Below are 12,707 nucleotides of genomic sequence, written 5' to 3'. Positions count from 1 at the left end.
GAATGTTGGTGTAGATGTTTATGCGGGGCAATGCGAGGGGTTGTCAAATACAATTTGAATCTTGGAGCTAAGAAAACTCGGAGTATCAGAAAGGACTAGATAATTCTCTAAATATATATTTCTATACTTTGAAGATATTTCACAGATATTGAAGGTCTGCTTTAAGAGATATTGAATAATATAATGCTTGAACAGCTATTAAATGAACATCTATATCTACTGTTCCTCAGACATTAGATTGGGGGGGGGGTTATATAGTACTCGGGAAATAGTAGCCCTTGAATCACCATGCACTATCTGGCTATATGTTTGTACTAATTAAGCCATGGTAACAATATTCTCCTTTCCGTCGCTGTGGATCTTCTTCCAGGGAAGAATCAAGCTCAGTACGAAAGCAGTTCCAAACATTGCGATGGAAACAGCGAACGCGGCCTTGATACCTTGCATATACGCAAGTATGATACCCGGGATTTCTTCCGCAGGGAACACAGTTCGAAGCTCTGTGGAACCTGTAGCGTAAACGGCCAGCGGATCGACTCCAGGGGCAGTCAAGGGCAAAGTAGCGATGAGCCTGTTGACAAATGCCGATTGGGCAGCTGAGATGCTAAATGCACCCCCAAGTGTTTGGAAGACTGCGCTTATGTTAGCTTTGCATGATAGTGGGTATAACTGGCCATGGAAATTCAAGTAATATCTTACAATAAAGAATTGCAGTGACGGTGGAGATGTCTTCAGCATCGACCTTTGCGTGAGCAATATTGAGGCAGTTCTGATAGGGAAACGCGATGGCTGCTCCTGCGAGAATTTGGTATCCAATCCACTTTCCGATAGAGGTATGGGTATTCATTGAGTAGAAGAGACCGCTCGCGACTGTCGCAACGGCCGCGCCTAGAGCCATAAATGGCGTTGGACGACCAGTGATAGTGACAGCGATGCCACCAGCGAGAACGAAAATCCCGATAGCAATTACCATGGGTAGATTATCCACACCGGATTGAATGGGATCGGCTCCCTTGACACTCTGGAAGTATTGAGGGAGATAGTAAAGAAGCAAAAAAAACGAGCCAGCGAAGAAGAACTGGTAGAGCGACGCGGCCCAGAGAGCGCGCTGCTTCAGTAGTCTCGGCACTAGCATTGCGTATTCACCCTGGTAGGATTCCCAGACAACCATAGTCAAGGCAATTGCGACAAAGCCAACAAGGAGGCCTATCACCTCGCTGCTTCTCCAGGCGTACGTAGTTCCCGCGTACTGCAACGCGAGGATGAAGCAAATAATGCAGGCCATTGCAAGGACAATGCCCACTGGATCGATCTGTAAGAACTTCTCCTTCCAAGTAGCTTTCTGAATCTTGACAGCACTTGGAAGGTGGAAAAAGAACAAGATGATGACCGCGACCACACCTCCGATTGGAAGATTGATATAGAAACACCAGCGCCAGGTTACTTTGTCCGAAAAAACACCACCAAGAAGTGGACCCGCTACGGCAGCGACAGCATAGGTGATTCCAATTAGTCCCATGAGAGTCGGTCGTTTTCTCGGTTCAGCACAAAAGGCAATAATAGTAGTTCCCCCGGTCGCGATTCCAGCGCCGCCGACGCCGGAGATGGCTCGGCCAACGATTAGAGCATTGGAGTTTGGTGCGACACCACAGATGAGACTTCCAAGTTCGAATAGGAAGAGGGTCAGGAGGAAGGTTGACTTCAAGGGGAAATATTTGTATGCTTTGCCCCAGGAGGATTGGAAACCGCCAAGACACATAAAGTATGCTGATCCATACCAAGAGACCTCTGAAAGCCCATGGAATTCATCAGTGATTTTTGGAATGGCAGTGCCGACGATGGTCTATCCAATGTTAGAAACTAGTAAGTAGAGATAAGAAGTTATAAGAGTACTTACCTGGTCTAGAGCGATCAAAAAGACTGCCATCATGACCGACCCAACAAGGAGCCATAGGGTCAACCCTGTGGGATATTCATCTTTGGTAGAGGTCTCGCCTGACAAGATAGGCTCACTGTCGACTTTCTCGTTTCCACTTGTTTCAGACATTGTTAGAGAACACAAAATGTCATTTAAACACTGTGCAGGTTGATGATTGAAACTTGAGGCCCAGGGTAGGGCAATGCTTCTTTTTGTATTCAATGAGACATCAAAATCAACTCCTGACAATATGATACATGATCTAAATGATATTTTTAGGGCTTTGGGACAACTTTAAGCAGTTCGGTGTATTATTCAGCCTTAGTCAACGTTGATTGGCTCCAGGACTGTCAGTTAGGCCGATTCAGCAAAAATATCCCTGCCAAACGGGCAACATCACACTAGTCAAGCATAACTCTCGCACCAGTAACCAATCGGAGTTTGAAAGATGACTTAAATGAATTCCTCGGGATGTCGTTTCGCGTGTATCGGCGGCCCGCGACCGAGAACGAGGCGAGGAAAGCGCGACAATAGTACAGAGTAGACCTCCGCAAAGCCCATAACTATTGGCTTCAAGTTTTCACCGCTTTGATTCCCGTCGCAGTAATTTCCAACACATTATACTTCAATTATTATACATGATAGGTTTCTATATATTCATAGTGAGTTGGTCAAGCGTTGCATATATGATGACCTCTTTACTTAGGTGACGAGTTAGGGCTTGAATAATGTGAATATCAAGTTGTTTATTACAAACTTTATAATAACAATGCCACTGATGTCTTTTGATATGACTTTATATGGCAATTGATTGCAAACCGTAGAATGGGCGCAAAGCGGCTTTTTGACACATAATATCTATATGACTAGAATTACTTATTCAATTAAGTATTGTATAATAAACTGGAATCCCACGTAGATGGCCAATTCTCTACTGGCAATGAACGCCAACAGGACCAGAGTCCCTGGTCGCTGTGCACTGCGATAAGCGTCGCCCCTAAACCTAAAGGTATATACATTCCTTTATCTCGCGCGATGATTTGAAGATGATAGCAAAAGATCTGTTAGTTTATTAGGCTTTAAATAAGTATTCCTTTTCATCCATATTGCTAGGAACTATGGATAATTTCTCTAGAGGATCCTTCACCGTACGTGGCGAGCTTTCGTGCATAAAAAAGAAAATGTCCCAAGGAGCCTCCTTCCGTTTCAAAAAGCTGTAAGTCGGCGTGAATTCCAAGATGAGCTTTTGGTGAGGCAAATCAAAAACTGCTTCGATGATGCGTAGTTGACGAGATCTATATTTGGAGATATATAGGATCAGTTCAGAGATAAGCTAGTGCTAGTAACCGCTATTGAATTTCTATAACACTCACTGGAAACTGTTTCATCCTCGAAACCCGGTTGGTATACACGGTTGTAAAAAAAACTGTCAAAATGCCTTTCATTTTGCGGTTCAACTGGGAATTTTCTGGGGCGTCGCATTCGTGAGATACAATCATTTTTACATGATGAATTTGCATCGCCTCTTCGCGTTCTTCCATTCCTTCATACCCTGGAGTAGTCAAGCATGTTCGCCTATATTTCGGCGTTACAACCCATTTATCACACCAAAGAATGGGTTTGGAGGGCTACTAAATCATCTTAATATCTCATATTGACTAATCGCTTTCGTATGTGCTAACCTCCCACATAAACCATTATGGGACAGGAACATACCTAATTGTACCCCACGGGCCGTGTTCACGAGTAAAGGCGAGGGATCTTGGACGAATCTTATCAGAAAGCCTTTTCTGAATCTTGGCCTTCAGTATACTCAGGAGTTCACGAGAAAATAAGTCAGACGCTTCTTCTGAGTTTGGATCTCCAATATCCCAAGCAACCACTTTGATCGTGGAAGGGTTCATGAGGCCGATAACAACACAATAGTATTAGCCGGTATAGTGGATATCGTATTCGTGAAGTATCAATGGAGGTATACGTTCGAAAGATCAGAATCGTCTTTCTATATATGAATATGACAACTAGCTTACCTATATGCTGAGAATGTTGACGTGTCAGGTTCATAAAAGCCTTGCCTAATATTATTTTGATCGTCTAACATACCAATACCCTCATAGGAATTTATTTCTGACTTTAGAAATTTCAAAAACTTTATTGTTCAAGCCCTAGAATCTACAGACCAATCCTGGACCTTTAACTTACCACATGGGCTTTAAACACAAAATCAATGTCTCAGAAGTGCGGATATTCCACGGATCTTGCCGTCGAACCCCTGGATTCTAAGGCTCGGACTCTGAGATTAGTTAGTTAATATGTAACGTGTGGGGAAGCCCTAGAGAGTTGGCGATTAGGCGGATCTAGGTAGAACAACGAATATTCATATAGCTTGTGTTTCCTCTACTACCTTACCTTCAAAGAGAAGGGATTTCTAACTCTCCTTATTGTATTCGAACTGTCGTGCCATTATTTTGGATTCGGAAAGTCAAGGTGCCCCGAGGCCGGTGGTGAGCTAACGCAGACTTCTTTGTCTGAAGTTTTACTGTATATGGTATTCTCTGTTATTACGGAGGGCCCACTTTATGAATTGTAGCTTCATTTTCGAAGACCTAGCGAGGAAGACTTTTACATGCTTTGCATTAGTGCATGGACAACTATGAAAGAAGGGTCATTGGATTTCCTGCGTTACCTCTGGGCAGTATTGAGATGGGGGAATGGTACATTTAGAGATAGGTATTGTTGGCACTCTTCAGACTTTGTAAATCTGTAAGAGCCTGCAAGAACTCTGGAGATAGTATACAAGAATAGTCGTTTTAGATGTCTTCTCAGACATCTTCTCAGATCTCCTTAGATGTGAGAATCCCAAAGCCGAGTCAGTTCCAAGGAAAATATCATTTTAGATAATTGCGGATTGAGTTTTCCCCGGAAAGTTTCCAGAGTTTGAAATCTTCCAGGCAACTTAATTTCCCCTTTCACCTGATATTCCGTAAATATAATCATCTATTCTCGGTCGAGCAGGCAACCCTATTAATTATTCTGTTGCCTAAATAGGGCTGAGGTTATAGTAACCGAGGCTAATTAGGAACCTGAAAAGAGCCAATCAGCTGTAGTCTCCACTATTTAAGCCTTTGCTACAGTTGCGTGCAAAGCTTGGCTTTGGGCTTTAATATTTCATATTTCATTGGGTTTGATTTTTATATGCTTACTCAAACAGACTCATATTCTATTATCTAGTTCAATTCCTATATAAAATATCTTTCAATGTGAGACAAAAAAGGCAGTAAGGCAGAAATTGGTGTAACTTATATAACTTATATTCTGTGGGGCTGAGGCCAAACTTTGAGAGTCGGAGGCGGTGCCGTGTCTATGGGGGATGCCTACTGTCTACGGGCATGGGGGCCCCGAAGTAGTTGCCCCGTCTTTCTCTTTCCTCACCCTTTGATCTCACACACTACTTGGTGCATGCCACAAAGAACGCGCCTCGCAAGCTTCATTCATTCATTACTTTCTTAAGCATCCTCATCGCACTTTTTATCACTTTCGAATACATTCACTTATCAAACCATGGAGCTTCTTGCACGGCATCCTCACCCAGTTCCCCTAGGTACAAAATCACTAGGACCAATTTCCACTTTGGCACCATTTTCAGCCTTGATCATCTCCATCGTGCTAGTCATAATCTTCCTCGTTCGCTTCTACGTCCTCGAAGGATTTCTTATTCGTCGTTTGTATGGCTCTATCTATACACAGATGAGCGAACTAAATCGCCGAGGTTTCATAAATCATCACATCGCCGGTGTCACCAAGCTCATCATTTTGATTGTTGCCGCATACCCCTTTGTCAGTATCGCTTTCTGCAAAGGCCCGTCATTCAACACACCCTTCGTCCATGGCTCAGTGGTGACATTGGGAGATATTATGATTGTTGTATCCCAAATGTTGATCGGTATATACATTTTTGAGTTGATCTACCGTGTGAAGTTGTCACCCGTGGCCGTGATGCATCATATTGGGACAATCTTCATTGGACAAGCGGCCATAGCGATCAGTCTGCGACCGTTGCGCGAGCCTGATTCATACATCGAGTTCGTCCTCTGTACTGTCTGGGGTAAGTATATGGGGCTGTGATCTAGCGCCAAAACGAAAAACAAAAATACTAATAAAATCGGGGTTAGGTGCATTCGACGCTGTGTTCGAGTTATTCCCCCACGTGGCTATAGTCCTCTACCGGATCTTCCCCAACCGCCACCGGTTTCTCAGCAATGTTTTCCTCTTCTCCTGTTTCTCAACCGCATTGGGGACAGCCGCCGAGACCGTGGTGACAATGTGGCTGTTTGCAAGCACGTGGGACCGGTGGCGGCTGGCCTTCAAGATTGTCACGCCAATCCTGCATGTGGCGTTCTCTACGGCTCAGATCCATGGTAGTCTTGTCTTCTGGCGGATGTACCGCCGACAAAAGCGCTTCCAAATGGAGGCAGACGCCGAAGCGAGAGATATCGATATCAAGGGTGAGAATGAGGGCTCGGTCAATGATCGTCAATCCGAAAGCCGGAGTGGCCAGAGTGTGGAGGGGGAGATCAATTCTAGCTTGGTCACTGTAAAATCGGGGGTCCCGGTTGTTGATGCTGTTGAGAGGTCATCTTAGTGCTTATCCATGGATGTAGGTGTAGATTATCTAAGACAGAGTGCATAATGTGCAAGTATTTCTTTCCGTCTTTTCAAATTCAAAATTCTTTTTGTGTGAATTATCAAACTTGGTCTGAATATTGTGTCAAAGAGCAAGCTACTTGTATACTTCCAATGTTACAAGCTAGATATTGAAGATAAACGCATAAGGGACGTTTCTTCTTGAGGCGGACAAGACTGCTTTTTCTTTTTAGTAGTGTCACCGCTGTTATAACTCTGACGGGGGCGGGAGGGGACATGGCATTCTGATACTTATTTATGCAGCCAAGACCAAACGACCACTGCCAGGACATTCTTCCTAGGCTGTTTGGAAAAGACTCTCCAGTTAAAAGCCTTGGATTTTGCGGCGACAGACATCGAAGCCGATTGGTCATATTATTTCTCCCAACGAATATCCACGGTTGATCTGTTTCATGGGCAATAAGTTCTCTGCTGTGTAAGTCTACAAATTCCTGTCGAATTCCTGCGTATATATCATAGAACACCTGGATATTAGTAACTTCAAGCATCTTATCTTGTACCTGTTCTCATTATCAACATCACCAGTAGCAAACCCACCGATGCCGGCGTGTCCAATTCTGTCATGCTCGTTAGAGTCACATACTAGACCGCTTCTTCAGGGTTTCTCACCCGCAAGTGAACTCTTGGGAAAAGAGTAATGGAAAGAGCTGGGAATAAGTGAGCATGTATCAGCTGAGGCCCAGGTCCTCCTAGATACATGCCTATTTCATTCCATCACGCACATGGCATTACAGGAAGTTTGGCATGCTGCACAAAGCTCATATCCAGCTCAGCCCGGTATTTTTAGGGCAAGGCTGAAAGGCCCTGGAATTTTCAATCCTGGAAGCTTAGCTTTACCTAGACTTTAGGCGTTAGTCTGCGCATCGCTGCCCGTATACAGATTTCCAAGGCTGCGTGCTGGTTGTAGACCATTCATTTCCTCTGTTCCGCAGGAGCTTGTAAGCAATCCTGGGTAAGCTCTTGCTATATCTGTATTTCGGCGGGTCGTTGCCTACAAAGTGTCAATTCTCTGTTCCTGTCGAGTTCCAATACTCGGGTCACTGCCCGCCAAATAGGGACACTGACTTGATGCCGCTGCGCTGCCTGCCAAGGCCGCGACGAATACTCGATTGTGTTCAAAGTGCCGCTTGCTCCAGAATAATTGTCGGCTAGTTCAGTCCAGGCTTCGAGGTATTGTGGCCACCGCCACAATCACCAGTCCAAAAGTGTTACTATGTCAGAAACTCAGCAGAAAACATACAATAGCAGGAAAGGAATCAAGAAAATCTGTGGTAAAAATTAGGTCTGTTAATCACAATTCGCGTCCGATAATAATAGAACGACCAGGCATGACCTCGGGGGTCGCCTATGTGAAACAAGACATTGTCCCCATTCCATTCCCATTTCCTCCTCGATATCGTAAGATCATGAAAATGCATCCATTAGAAGCATGGTACCATTTGTCATCATCAATTCATCTCAATTCATCGTCATTCACTAGCAGCAATGGGAGCATTCGAAGTTTCGAACCACCCCTAGCTGCTCTTCTCGTGCTTCTCATGCTGTTTGGCCATTCGCTGCATGTCAAGACCTATGATCGGTTAGTTTCCCATGCCAAAGATGCGAGTAAGGATTAAGTCTCCGCTAACTTACCGAAGTCTTCCCAGGAGCGCTCTCTGTCTCTCTTACGAGGACCTTTACCGTGCATAAGGTTGTCGAACCGTTGCGAGTTATGCATCACGACGTAAGCCAGTGCGTTCACACATGTCACCCCAAAGGAGAGAATCCACACACGGAGGACAGTCAACCAGGAGGTGGCTTCGCCAAAGGCACCATAAGCAGCCATCAAGGTTGCGGTCAGGTTGACAGAAAGCACCGCAGCGATAAGATAAACCGATGGAAAGTTGGCCCAGAACGACCCAGATTCAGATCCACTGACACGAGTTATCAGAATCAACCAGCTCTGGGTCAGAGCAATCTCAAGGAATAAGACCTCATCTCGTGAGCCCCAGCCTTCGATCACACCTCCATCCTCGCCTTGCAACAGCATGGTGCCCAATGTCACCCAGGTACCGGCTGCAAGAATGAACCCTAGGGCAATTGACTCTCCCCAGAGTCTTGGCTGGTTCCATTTGACGGGGGACTGAGAATACGAAGCATTGTCATAAGCAATGGCCAAGGTCGCAATGTCAGCAAAGATGGCGAGGAGAACAACCAGGCGGAGATCGAGAGTCTCATTCTTGATCACCATCCAGAGTCCGAGGAAGAGTTCCAGGTGGATGGACAGGCTAATTCGGAACACAACGTATGAGTACATGCGGTGGAAAATCCGGCGAGCGATCTTGATCGCCTCGATAATGGCAGACAGGCCAGGTGCCAAGAAGACAATATCAGCAGCAGAGCGGGCCGCATCGGATGCGCCCTCCACCGCAATACCCGTGTTTGCCTTCTTCAGAGAAGGAGCGTCGTTCACACCGTCACCGGTCATTGCCACCAGATAGCCGCGTCGCTGGAGAATCTCTACCACATTGTACTTGTGCTGGGGGTACACTTCTGCAAAGCCGTCAGCGGCCTCGACAAAATCGTTCACCTCCGAGCCAGACATAGAGCCAGCGCCAGTGACACCGAGTCGTTCAGCGTTGTAGATATTGGTGCCGAGACCGAGTCTACGCGCCGTTTCGCGTGCAATGGCTACCGCATCTCCAGTGAGCATCTTGATGGAGAGTCCCAGGTCTTGGGCTTCGGAAATTGTCTTAGCAGTATCGTGGCGTGGGGGATCCAAGCATGGCATGATTCCCAGAATATCCCAGGGACGTCCTTGGCGCTTGCGGGCAACTCCCAGTGCACGGTATCCTCGGCTGGCAAACTCATTGACCTTTGCCTCGAATTCCGCGGTAAACTGCCTGCACAGAGCAGTTTCCTTCGCCACTATTCTCAGAATAGTCAGAGGAGCACCCTTCATACAGGTGACCTTCTCACCATCCAGGGCTTGCACATATGCAGTCACTTTCTTTGACACCGGATCAAACGGAACGAACTCAAGAGTCTTGTACGAAACAATTTGAGATTTGGCCAAGGGATAGTCGCGGAGACCCTTGATGAACACCTTGTCGATAGCATCGATCCCGCCTTTTTTCGAGTGGCCGCAAGGCAGGCAGTCAGCATAAGTTGTTCTGCGTCCATTCCAGGGGCTATGTATGGATCTCCCAATGTCAGTCTGTTACGCGTGAGTGTTCCCGTTTTGTCCGAACAGAGGACCTCCACTCCAGCCAAGGACTCAATGGCCGAGAGGTTTTGCACGATGGCCTGTTGTCTTGCCATATAAGCTGCACCGACAGCCATGGTTGTGGTGACAACAACGGGAAGACCGACGGGGACTCCGACGACGGTGAGTGCAAGTGTGAACTCGAGTATCTGGACAATCGGGTTCGAGCGATAATAACTGCTGATCCAGACAACAAGGAGGGTGAAAAGCACCAGAATCAGAAGAACACGGGCCATTTCGCGCAGGACGCGGGTGAAGTGGCCAGTGGTATTGCCAGCCTTGCTAACCAGGACGGCTGCATTTCCGACAAGGGTATGATCACCAATGGCAGTCACAACCATGACCCCAGTCCCACGTTTGACAGCTGAGGAAGCAAAGACAAGATCCCCTTTATGCTTATCCACGGCGAGAGATTCACCCGTTATTCCAGACTGATCGACCTGAATATAGGCTCCGTCACCTATCAGTCTACCGTCTGCCGCAATGATTGTGCCCTAAAACGAATATTAGGTTCAACGTTTTTCCTCTTTTCCCCCACTCAAATTGCCATGAACTCACATCTTGCAGGTGAATGATATCCCCAATGACGACCTCTTCAGCACTTATCTCCACGATGACACCGTTGCGAACGACCCGAGCTCTCAGGGCAAGAGTTTCCTTGAGGCTGTCGACAATGTTGCCCGCCTGATACTCCTGGGCAAATCCGACCCCGGCGTTCAATAGGAGCAGAGCACAGATTATTCCGAGATCGATCCAATCGTGCAAGCCGGCGGCTAGCAAGATGGCAATCTGGAGTTTTGAGAAAATATTGTCAGCACATGCTTTTTCCAATCAAACTACAGTGGTTAATGGTGAATGAGCGTGCTTACCTCCATGACCCACTGGACCGGGCCATTGAAAAAGGCAATAAAATTCAGGAAGTGGTTTCGTTTCTGTTCCTTCATACGATTCCAGCCATACTTCTTGCGCCGAAGCACCACCTCTGCCTCACTGAGACCCTCGTTGATGTTGGTGTTTACCATATCAGCAGGAATTTGGCAAGTTTCCTCACCCCGGATGGTGATTTCATCCACATCAGGGTGGTTTCCGTCTTCCGCATGCAGATCTTCAATGAGGCAATCCAGAGATTCTTCGGTGTCTTCCTCGGAAGAGGTAATGGGGTTCAGCGTCTCGGGGGGAGAAAGGCTGTCATTTTCTTGAACCCCAAGGACGCAGTCTTTGCTCTCGCTGGCGGTGGAAGCATGCGTTTCGGATCCGGAAGCCACGTTGGGACCGACTTGACAATGGTCCGGGGGGTCAGACGGCGTCTGGCGCGGCCGCGTCGATCTTCCTGGACCTTGGCACCAGCAAGCAGACTGGAACGAAACAGTCTAACTTGGTCTTTCTTTTCGGCCATCAAACTATCACACCGTTCACCTTGGTCTTCCTGGTCACTGGAAGAATCATCCAGGCTGCTCAGGCTTTCACGAAACTTTCGATACGCCTCCTTATCTTTCTCATTCAGGGATCCATCGTGCTGGGAATGACTGTCGTCCCGATGCTCCTCTCCGGGAATGGTGGCTTCGTTCGAGACAAACAGCTGTCTGTCAATCACTTCGGACAGCAAAGTCCGCTCTCTGCTGAAGTCCGAGTCCGAAGTACCCAACGGGCCAGTCGAGGACTTTGGAATGAACTTTTCCAGCTTACTGGTCTGGATTCGAGGCAGCTCCGAATGGTCTCGTCGCTTGAAAGGACTGAGAGATTGGTTACGTTGCTCGCTTTGAGGCACAGCTCCACGTGGCGGATGAACAACGGAATGCAAACGTTCCTCCTCGGTGTTGTCTTGAGTTGGAGGCCTGTCCGGAGGATGACTCCTGAGCGGCGCGTTTCGTGGATCCATCACGTCAGACCTAGGCCTGGCCATGATGGCGAAACGGCTGCAAAAGCTGAAAGAAATCAGCAAACTGTCAAACAACAAGACACAAATTCAATTCACATGTTCATACAAGAGGTTGTGTTGATACATGATTGATCTGATACAACAAAATAGGAAATAAGACAAATGGGAAGGCATAGTGGGCTGATGCTGCCCTTGGGAGAAATACACCAGGCTTTCAACAGATGAAAGAATCACAGCCGGAGAACACACTTACCTGAAAGAATTGATTATGCTCTGGCTTTAAGTGATGTGATGGCTAACGATGATGGGAGAAGAGGAAGTGTTGCGAATGTCGCGCGAGAGTTGCGGGAGCGAGAAAGCGAAACGCCGAGAGTCGAGTATTTATCTCGAAGGAGCGACCCTCGAGAGACTAGGCGCCAACGACATCCCTCATTACAGACGCCTGCCTGCGCTTTGTTCGATATACACCGTCTTTTCTCCTATAGAAAATGAGCTAATACTGTCGACAATGGGCTCGTTCATCTATGGGAATCCACCAAATCTACGGTCATGAGGCTCACGATACCGCTCAAGCACATTGGAGAGGGTATATTGGCGTATCGGAGCCTGAAATATCTTCAGGCTACGGTGCAATATATCTATCGCGGCCTAGAATCCAAAAGTGCCAACAAGAGACTGAGATCAGATCTGGAGGGACTTCCAAGTCCATGCCCAGATGCCCCGCAGGAGTCTCCCGAGGTTTACCCGTGAACGATAAGCTGATACGCAATTATCGACCGTATCGGCTTATCGGAGCCTCCAGGGCTGCGTTGCCCAGTGACAAACGCGTGAAGATTCAACATGAAGAAAAACTTCGATGATGAAGAAGCGACAAAGCATCCGAATGATTCCGTTGCCTATAAAACCGTGGCCTAATATTGCAATTTGGCAATTTGGCAATGGAACTGAGTACAACCTGGGAG

The 12,707-nt window shown here is 46.9% G+C and overlaps 3 protein-coding genes across 3 annotated transcripts; 1 reads left to right on the top strand and 2 right to left on the bottom strand.

Moving 5' to 3' along the window:
• Positions 1 to 318: 318 nt before the first annotated feature.
• Positions 319 to 2,125, bottom strand: N7517_005061 (MDR family MFS transporter; the record flags this gene model as incomplete). Its single annotated transcript, XM_056722791.1, has 3 exons — positions 319 to 632; positions 700 to 1,843; positions 1,898 to 2,125. Coding segments are annotated over 3 exons (1,686 nt in total), but the record flags the coding sequence as incomplete, so codon positions are not given.
• A 3,354-nt stretch (positions 2,126 to 5,479) lies between these two features.
• Positions 5,480 to 6,560, top strand: N7517_005060 (uncharacterized protein; the record flags this gene model as incomplete). The annotated part of the gene is made up of 2 exons (XM_056722790.1): positions 5,480 to 6,023; positions 6,091 to 6,560. The coding sequence occupies 2 exons, from the start codon at positions 5,480 to 5,482 to the stop codon at positions 6,558 to 6,560; spliced, it is 1,014 nt and encodes a 337-aa protein (XP_056579040.1).
• Positions 6,561 to 8,136: 1,576 nt separating this feature from the next.
• On the bottom strand, positions 8,137 to 11,769 carry N7517_005059 (plasma-membrane proton-efflux P-type ATPase; the record flags this gene model as incomplete). Its single annotated transcript, XM_056722789.1, has 6 exons — positions 8,137 to 8,192; positions 8,255 to 9,730; positions 9,826 to 10,360; positions 10,425 to 10,655; positions 10,736 to 11,093; positions 11,144 to 11,769. The coding sequence occupies 6 exons, from the start codon at positions 11,767 to 11,769 to the stop codon at positions 8,137 to 8,139; spliced, it is 3,282 nt and encodes a 1,093-aa protein (XP_056579039.1).
• Between the last annotated feature and the right edge of the window lie 938 nt (positions 11,770 to 12,707).

The sequence above is a fragment of the Penicillium concentricum genome, assembly GCF_028827145.1.
Source record: "Penicillium concentricum strain IBT 3081 chromosome Unknown utg000002l_segment0_segment0, whole genome shotgun sequence".
NCBI classification, from domain to species: Eukaryota; Fungi; Ascomycota; class Eurotiomycetes; order Eurotiales; family Aspergillaceae; genus Penicillium; species Penicillium concentricum.
Note: the sequence above shows the minus strand (reverse complement) of the source record. Positions and strands in the feature narration are given on the sequence as shown.